Raw genomic sequence first — 9,613 nt, forward strand, 5'->3', positions numbered from 1 at the left:
AGAGAGAGAGGGAGACACAGACTGAAACAGGCTCCAGGCTCCGAGCTGGCCGTCAGCACAGAGCCCGACGCGGGGCCCAAACCCACGAACCGCGAGATCATGACCTAAGCGAAAGTCGGACGCTTAACCGACTAAGCCACCCAGGCGCCCCTGATTATATTTTTAAAACTGACGCGGATGGACCCCGTGTGTCAGCCCCTGGGATGCGCCCGACAGGCCACGGAGACAGGGAACAGCTCTCACCAGAAGTCTCCGTGCGGCCTCTACGTGGACAAGCCCTGCCGTGTCCCGGCCCCTGGGGGCTCCGGCCTGTTCTCCACCCCCAGGGTTTAGTCTTTTCCAGAAGGTCTGGGTCATATAGAAAGCGTGTGATTAATGTCACAGGAAACCGTGTCCGAAGGTGGCTGTGCCACCTTCATTCCCATCAACCAGCTGACACTTCCAGCCACCAGGCCGCGGCTCCGCGTCCTGCCACGTGGACCGGCGGCTCGTGGGGCCCCAGCGCCCCCCCCCCATAACAAAGGACACGGGCAGCTCGCGGCTGCAGTGTCTGCACGGACACTTTGCCCGCCTGCTCGCGGTGTGGTCTGCGCCCTTCCTTTCCGGGCACGCGTGCTTGGTAAGCTCTGTGGTTTCCAACGGGTGGCTCTGCCGGGGGCCAGCCTCCCTCCCCCCTCCCCGCGTCACACGCCGGCCTCGCGGTGTCTGCGGCAAAGCCGGATGCTTCGCTTCCCCGTATAGATGGCGCTTTTAGTGGCGTTTCTGGGAATCCTTTGCTTTACTCAAGGTCACCAAGATTTTCTCCTGTGTTAGCTTCGAAAAGTTTTATGCGTTATATTTAGGTCTAGATTCCGTTTCAGTTACTTTTTGCAAAAGGTGTGACCCGCAGGGACGCCTGGGTGGCCCAGTCAGGTAAGTGTCCCACGTCAGCTCAGGTCATGGTCTCCCGGTTCCTGAATTTGAGCCCCGAGTCCAGTTTGCTGCTGTCACAGCACGGAGCCTGCTTGGGGCTCTGTCTCCCCCGCTCTCTGCCCCTCCCCCGCTCACCCTCTCTCTCTCTCAAAATAATTAATACACTTTAAAAAAAAGACACAATGTGCTTTCTCCACTCGGTGACCCTTGCTCCTTGGCAATTAGTGCAAATGACAGGATATATTGTGAATGTCATTAACCAGATGCTGACACGATTCATATCTGTGTAAGTTTGCTTTCTGCGTCAAAGCACTTACCTCTCAAAACTGTATGTCTTATTAATCAGGGGGTGAGCAGGCCGGTCGCGTTTCACCAGGACTGTTTCCTAATTAAAAAAAAAAAAAGAAAGCATAAACAAAGCAGTTAGGCCCCCGGCAGGGCGGCACTGGGAACACAGAGCCGGGGTGACAGACCACAGCCCTGGGGCCCATCCCGCCGCTCGCCTGTTTTTGTAAACAAAGTTTTAGTGGAACACAGCCACACCCGGTTTAGGGATTGTCTACGGATGCATTTTGCTCAGCCGCACAATTGAGTAACTAAGACAGCGGCCAGATGGTCCCCAAAGACTAACATTTCCTTCCCCACGCCGGCCGGGCGCTGGTGTGCGAGGAGAGGAATGCACAGGGGAGCTCATTGCCCGCTACACACGGGGCGGGGGGGGGGGCAGCGGCCCAGGGCGGCCTCTGAGGGCACTTGACGTCAGAGTCAGGTTTGAGACCCTCCCAGGACTGATGAAGTCCCATCTCGGACATGTTATAACTTAATTGTAACTGGCGGCGCTAAAAGTTTTGCTTTGAAAGCACATGGACTTTGGCTCCCTCTCTGCCATCTTCTTCGATGCCATCTTCTTCGATGCCATCTTCGTTGATGCCATCTTGTGTGCTGAGGAGCAGATGCTGTCACCGTGGGAAACACAGCCTTAGAGTACTTTTCCTTAAGCAAAGAAACAAATGCACATTCTGAATTGGCTCCAACTCTAGCACGGAGTGCAAGCTCGTGACCAGGGATGCAGGAAGAAGCGGAAAACAAGCCAACGTTTCATTTTTTCCGTGACAGCCGTGGAGGCCGCGCCGTCCCAGCTCCTTGCTCGTACTTTGAGATCCATGCCTCTCTCTGCGAAAACAAACGCGTGTCCAGGAAGTGGCCCGTGTAGGCGCTACGGACGTAAGCTGTGGAATTCAGTGGCTATTTGCTCCGGGTGTGGTGGTCACTTCCGCCAGCTGCGTGGTCTGGGCCACGGGGGCCGCGTGCGGTGGCATCTGCATCCGTGAGGTCCGCCGGTTCAGATGCTGGTCCCGCCAGAGAGGTGAGGCCGTGCCGTCCCCACAGTGGAGTGTGGCGCAGGGGTGCACCTGGGTAAGGCGGGCTGTGAAACAACGGTTCAGTAGTGTGGCCTCGCCCACACACCCGGAGGTTAGGCCTTGACTTCACCGGAGGCGTCCCTCGTGGGCCCCCTTCCCGGCCCCGCTGCTGCTGCAGGGGTGAGGCCGCAGCGCCTGCCCCGCGGGCTGACGACAGGTCCCGGTTCCGCCTCCAGCCCAGCGCCCTTCCTTCCAGTTCGCTCTTCTCGTCGCTGCCTTGGAAATCTTTCCCAGGTGTTCATCACGAGATGGCGATGGGGTCACCTCAGCCGAAGAGTGTGCGGAGTGAGTGACTCAGGACGTCAAGTTGCCACCAGCCATTCCGGGCCTTCTCGCAAGCTGCCGGCCGCGGTTGATAGGGCGAGAGGCCGTTTGCTACCGTAAGGAAAAGCGCGTCAGAGCAGATGGGGCTGTGCTGGAGCCGCACCGGCCTCGCTGGGTGACAGTCACAGCGAGGAAATGGCAGCGCGTGCACAGCGCCTGCCATGAGAAACGGAAACTGGGATCTCCTTCTGCTACCACTGGCTCATGTTGGAAATGAGGCTGCGGGTATTGACCAGGCCTCACAATATTCCAGATCAGACCGACTTTCCCCACACAGATTGCTCATAGGGAAAAGCATGTCCCTGCCTTTTCCAGAGATTTCAGATGAAAACATTGTGGATGTAAAAGACTCTTCCTAAGGGCCTTGCAGATCCAAGACTTTCATAATAAAGGGGGCTTGAGTCTGGCCCTGAGACAAAGGAGACAAAGAGCCTAATTTAGAGTTAAGGGCAGATATCCACCCCCCACCCACTTGTTTCTGCTTGGACACTGGACACCCCCCCCCCCAAGGCATTTGTTATCAGTATTTGGAGTGACTTATTCTGGCCTTGAGTATGCTGACTGCTCCCTGAGGAGGAACCTATTGAGGAACTTCTTCTTTTGTGATTATGGGAGCAGAGGTGTCTCCTGAAAGACCAGTTTGACCCCTGCTCTCAGAGAAGTAACCTCACCCTTTTAGGCTAAAAACATTGTCTGATACGCTGCTTCTAAATCACCTATCTCACTATTGATAAAGGTTATGCCTAAGTCTTCTACAAATCTATGTTCTGGGAAATTCTTACATATCAAAGAAGTTTGTTATCAGAAATCATTGTCTAAGGCAAATGCCACTTCTGTGGCATCCCCCAAACACTTAATTATAAAATAAAGTTGAGCCCCAGTCAGGGCGGAGATGCTGCCTGGGGACCAGAAAGACTCTCGGCCTCTCTCATCCCTCCCTCACCGACACCGTCCGTCCTTCAGGGCCCCCTGGACCCGGCCGGAGCCGGCCTCCGACAGGGCTGGAAGCCTGTCCACGGGGACTTGGGCCAGGATGGAGCAGCGGTCGGTGACAGGGGCCTCCCGTCCCGTCACACAGCAGCCGCTGCCCGGACGCCTTGTCTGCTTACTATCCGAAGGCCTGCGCGTGGCCGTGTCTCAACAGGGCCTTCAGGGAAGAGGTCTCATTCTCGGGGGAGGGTTCAGTTCTCTGCTGAGGATGTATTGAGCCCCTACGGTGTGCCAGAAGCTGCACAGGCCCTGTCTGTCCCCATATAGTACCCGTGATGTTGGTGTATGACAACTGCAGCGTCCCCTCTGAGGGAAGCAGCGCCTAAATCTTAAAAAGAATTTTTAATGTTTATTTATTTTTGAGAGACAGACACAGAGAGACAGAGCATGAGCAGGGGAGGGGCGGAGAGAGGGAGAGACACAGAATCTGAAGCATTTCCAGGCCCCAAGCTGTCAGCACAGAGCCCGACGTGAGCCTCGGAGTCCTGAACGGTAAGATCATAGCCTGAGCCGAAGTCCGATGTTTAACCCTCTGGGCACCCCAGGCGCCCCTCCTAAGTCTTTTTAACTCCCAAACTCCGAGGGAAGACGCAGGACAAAGTGTAAGGCCCAGACACCGTCTTCAGAGCAGAACCCGGAACTGGCGCCCAGACCCAGGATCTGACCACAGCCCCGGCCCCTCGCTCCCGCTTGAGGCCGATTTTCATTGGCGATATTCCGTCCATGTGGTGCCAAGACATAACCCGAAAGCCTCAGGATGAGTCCCTGGGAACACACCCCCAAAGCGCTTTCCTGAGGTCTTCAAATGTCTGCGTTTTAACCATGAAGAAAAACAAATGGAAAATGCTAAGGTTTACAATGTCTTACCCACAAGCTCAAGGGACACCCTATAAGGAACATAAAAAGCCATAAAAACAAGCGAGAGTCCAGAAGCTTCCCTGGCTATTTCGAAAGTCATCCTACGGTGTGGTCACTAGATTTTAAACAACATCTGAAATAATTTCCAAGAGCAAAATCTCATCTGCCTGCACACAGCTCCCTGCCATCCAAACAAACCCTCCTCGTTCACAGCCTGGATGCCTCTTCTCCTCAAAAATAAGATTCATTTCGGGGCGCCTGGGTGGCTTAGTCGGTTAAGCATCCGACTTTCGCTTAGGTCATGATCTCGCGGTTCGTGGGTTCGAGCCCCGCGTCGGGCTCTGTGCTGACTGCCAGCTCAGAGCCTGGAGCCTATTTCGGAGTCTATATCTCCCTCTCTCTCTGACCCTCCCCTGCTCACGCTGTCTCTCTCTCTCCTAGAAATAAATAAAACATTAAAAAAAATAAGATTCATTTATCGCGGCCTCTTAACATAATTTCCCTTCATCCAAAGTTTCAAGCTCTTGCCCTGTGGCAACCTTCCTTCCGGGAGGGGAGCGGCCCGCTACTCAGGCGGTGGGCACAGACCCTGGGCGCTCCGCTGGGCTGGGCGAACCCGCCTGCTGGGCCCGCCAGGCTCCACGGAGGTGGCGTGTGGAAGCGCCCGGCTCAGGGTCAATACATCATCTTCCCGACGTGGAGCCCCTTCCTCACCTGGTTTCCTATTTAAACCCTTGGACAGCTTTCAAAAACAGTCCAGGCACAGAGTTCCTTGCCATCAGCTCAGCCATCCGACGTTGAAGCCAAAAGTAAACTTCCATCCCACTGGCCCATCTGAGACCAAAGGAGGTAAGCGAAGCGTGTTCAGAATGAGGCCGCAGGCCCTGCCCTGTCCTTCGGCGCTGACTCCGGTCCCCGGCCCCCCGCCTCCCCGCCGACGGCACTTCGCGGGCTCACCTGCGGCGGGAGAGAGGCGTGCGGGCCGGACGCACCTGATTCCGCAGCAAACAGCAGGGCTCCCTCTTCTCGGAGGCAGGAGCTCAGCATGTCCTCGGGGAGTATCAGCTCCTCGCTCTGAAAACCCTGCTGCGTTGCAAATGCAGGGCAGCAACCCTCCCCCAGGAGGGGGTGGCTGGGCTCTGTGGCGCGAGGGGCCCTGCCCGGTGACGTCAGAGACGGTCATCACTGCGGTCAGGAGGGATTTGCCACTTACCTCTGAGTAGCTACCTGCATCGAGATGCACGGATCTCAACAAAACCACGTTCAGTTTAAAAACTCATTCCCCCAAGATACAACGAAAACTAGCCAATGACTTTTCAGGAGCAAATATAGACAGGACGATTCATACACATGCAAACATCTACAGTTCATGCCGTTTTATTTGTAAGTATCACTTATGTAAGTTTTTATATATAAGTATTGTAAGTATTTTAAACTTAGAATATAATATATATATTATGTATTAGTATATACTATATACTAATATATATGCATAAGTATTTATATGTAAGTATTCTAAGTATTTTAAACAGTATATAATTTATAGGCTTTATTGGTATCTATATCAATATTTAATGCAAGACACTATCAAAATAAAACCTGAACTAGTGACGACCTCAGACAGGGCGGGGACGGAAGGGTAGCATAAATCACTGCCACGTTCCCTTTCCACACTGGATGATGGACTCACAGAAGTGACCCACGGAGCTGGGCTGCAGGTTCCTACCTTCCAGACTTCCTCCCACGGCGCCCCCCAGGGGTCAGGAACCCGGCCTGGGGGGGGGGTCTGCCCCCAGGGCACACGCACGTTCTAGCCCTCTCCAAAGGCCATCAAGGAGATTTCCAGACAGTGGTACTTGTGAGCTGAAGGCTTTTATGTAATTCTGTATTTTGTCAGCCCGGCTCCGGTCATGCCTCGAGTGCCATTGTTTCACTCTACCCTGTTCGCTTCCTGGGTGCACACTCTTATTTCCAGGCCTTTTGGGTCAATAAAGCTAAAAAATACACACGTTCTAAAGAGAAAACGAAATCCTGAGCCGTAGAAAATACGTCCGTTTCATAATTTCACGACACGGTTCGTGCCGAGCCACATCGGCTCCAGGCTCGTGTTTCTTTCCTTACACAGCAACCTCAGGCCCCGTGCCTTCGTGCACTGGCAGGAAAGCCCACGAGGGCAACGTGGCTTTCCTCACGCACACCTACAGCGAGCGGCCCCACGGTCGCATGAGGGACATGCACGCGGCGCCCGTCAGTTTCTCCCTGCGGTGGCAATCCGGAAACGGGGCACCCCTTCGCCATCTGAGGAGGCAGCGAATAGAGGAAGCGATTCTGAACCACCCATCTCCGAGGGGCTCTCAGGGGCGCCCCTCTCCCGGGCACACGTGAACCACCGCACAGAGAGCTTCTCCAAGTGCACTCACGTCATCGACGGCGTGGACCACTCCCGCCAGCCCGGAGCTGGGGGCGAAAGAAGGGCGACAGTGACCACGCGCCTCGCAGGGGAGCGCCCCCCTGTCCCCTGCGTCCCCGAGCTCTCCCCCGCCGCTCTCCTCTCGCCGTCGCCCCCTGGTCTCCCCCACCCCCGCCCTCCCCCTGCCTTTGGCTCTGTCTCGTCACCCCTGCTTCTGCCCCTCACCCCTGCTCTCGTATCAACGCGGCTGATTTTCTCCCCGCTGCGCATTTTCGTCTCCCCCCTCCCTTCCTGCGTTCTCTGCCAGTGTTTTCTCTCCGGCCTCTGCTCCCTGTGCGAGTCCCTGCTTGCGCCGTGCGGGACGGACAGACAGATCTACATCCCGGTGCCGCCTGCAAGCCCAGCCGTGCGGGGACTCGACGGCACACCAAAGTCTCTGTCCTCAGGACCTGGGCCGTCTGAAGGCGGTCCTGCGTCTGGAAAAAGGCACGTGTCGCAGAAATGGGAACTAACTGACGTAGGTGATGCAGGGACAGAGACCCAGGCTCAGGAAGCGGCTTGTGCAGCTCTGCGAGGCGGCAGGACTCCCCGCGGCGGCCCGGCGGCCACGGGAGGGCCACGCGTCGCGAAGGCATCCCAGGCTGGGGCCGCTGGCGGCTGCACACGGCACGTGGCTACCGGTCGGCACAGCACGTGCTTTGCCCACAGAAGAGACTTGAAGACAGAAGTGCGCGGCCCGCCGAGCAGGCGCAGACCGTGTCTGATGCCGCGGGGCCGGCCCACGGGCTTCTGGAGGCCTTCCCAAGTCGAGTGCCACACCGTGGGACGCAAACGTCAGGGAGGCGTGAGGGAGGCCCCTCCGGCAGAGCAAGGCTTGCGGGGACGAGGCGGGACCCCTCCCAGCCACCCTACAGGGCAGGAGGGAGTCCCCGCCCGCTGTGGACCCGCCGTCGGACGTGTGGGGCGTCCAGCTGGCAGGGCCTAGAGCGTGGCATCCATCTGGCCGCAGTGGGACGGAAATTTCCATGGGGGTTGTTTCATCAGGGGAAGAGGGAGAAGTCATACCGAGTATGGTTTTCAGGCAAACAGGCAACGGAGACAAACCCAGATGTTCTGTTATCCAGGGATACGGTCACAACCCTGGGTCACAGGTACCAGCTGGGCCGGTACAGGTTGCCTTTCCGCGCCCGAGGGGCGTCTGCGTAAATACTGGAGGACACATCGCTTTGATGCACCAACATAGAGAGAGAGGACCAGCGAGGGCTCGGCCCCGCCAGGCGCTAAATGAAGGCCGACCTCGGGCAGCCCAGCCCGGTGGCCCGGCGGCTATTCACTGTGAGCGAGGCAGCGCCCGCCCCCAGGGACGGAGACCCGGCTTCGCGACCAGCGGCAGGAAGGCAGGAGGCATGGGAAACTGCTGCATTTTCTATTGTGTTCCTTAAACACACACACACACACACACATACACACACGCAGCAGAAGCAAATTACCTGCTCTGTGAGGCTGGGTCATCGAATTCCTTATCAAAAGGCAACAAAGGGCGGATCCGACAGTGAACTCTGATGTTGCCCATCAGCTCCTACAACAATCGAGGTTGTACCTGTGAGCTCGGGGCGCGGCCGCTTCCTCCGGGAGCTGCTTCCTCGCCAGCCGCGGGCGCGCCCCCAGGCCGTGAGCGCCCCACTTCCTTCCCCCAGCTTGGCTTCTGCACACACCCCGCGGAGCGGCACTGAGTGGTCAGCATCCTGTGGGGCTTTGCAGACAGCCACGCTGGGTGCGTCACTTGGCAGACCGTCGTGTGGTGACAGGGTCCAGAGGCCACCTCCCTGCGTCAAACTGATGAGGCATTTTGGGAGAAGTTTCTCAAATCCGGTACTTTTCCTATTTTCCAGACCCCGCCAAGCGTGCGTGTAAATCGCGGCACGATGTGATGTTGGTGACGGTGTGGGCCACGGCCCCCCACGGCGCCGCGCGGGAGAAGGGAGCGCGTCCGCGTGGCCGGGCAGCGCTCAGAGCCCTTGGCGGTGCGGGTCCACCACGTGCGGGGACCCCGGCTCCGCGCCGCGCCCCACCCCCCGCCTGCTGCGCCGGCGGGACCATGACGAGGCGCACTACAGCGGCCGTGGCCTCCAGAAGCCGCCCTTCTCCCCCACCCCTCACTTGGCCCCTGCAGCAGGGGGGCCCCGCGGCCCTGACCAGGTACAAAAAGGCACCAAGTTGCTTAGAAAGTGCCGGGTCCTCAGAGCCCCGGCCGAGGAGCAGGTCACACACAGGAGAACTGCTCTCCGGGGGTCTGGCTGTGGGGGGGGGCCGCGGACAGCAGAGACTCCTCCCGGGAGCACCACGGTCCTGGGGCTGCCGCCACGGGACCACGAGCCAGCGGGCTCAACCCCATCACCGAGCCTCACGGAAGTTCACCCAGCAAACCATTAACCGTGGCCTCGTGGGGAGCAGAGCGGAAGCCTGAGTCTGTGCCCTGTGGCCGCAGACCCCAGGCCATGTACGAGAGTGAGGGGGGCCGGGCTTTGTGTCCTGCGAACAGTGGAGGCAGAGCTGGGGGAGGGAGAGCTGGGGAGGGAGAGCTGGGGGAGGGAGAGCTGGGGAGGCAGAGCTGGGGGAGGCAGAGCTGGGGGAGGGAGAGCTGGGGAGGGAGAGCAGGGGAGGGAGAGCTGGGGAGGCAGAGCTGGGGAGGGAGAGC

The 9,613-nt window shown here is 58.0% G+C and overlaps 1 protein-coding gene across 1 annotated transcript in view; it reads right to left on the reverse strand.

Moving 5' to 3' along the window:
• KIF25 (kinesin family member 25) overlaps window positions 1–9,613 on the reverse strand; it is a 44,087-nt gene that overhangs the window by 15,092 nt on the left and 19,382 nt on the right. Inside the window, 3 exon segments of the mRNA XM_039257135.1 lie at window positions 1,230–1,297; window positions 6,926–6,962; window positions 8,406–8,494. Of these exon segments, the coding sequence (XP_039113066.1) occupies window positions 1,230–1,297; window positions 6,926–6,962; window positions 8,406–8,494 (194 nt within the window).

Source organism: Hyaena hyaena, unplaced genomic scaffold (assembly GCF_003009895.1).
Source record: "Hyaena hyaena isolate Hyena2069 unplaced genomic scaffold, ASM300989v1 scaffold_603, whole genome shotgun sequence".
Classification (NCBI taxonomy): Eukaryota; Metazoa; Chordata; class Mammalia; order Carnivora; family Hyaenidae; genus Hyaena; species Hyaena hyaena.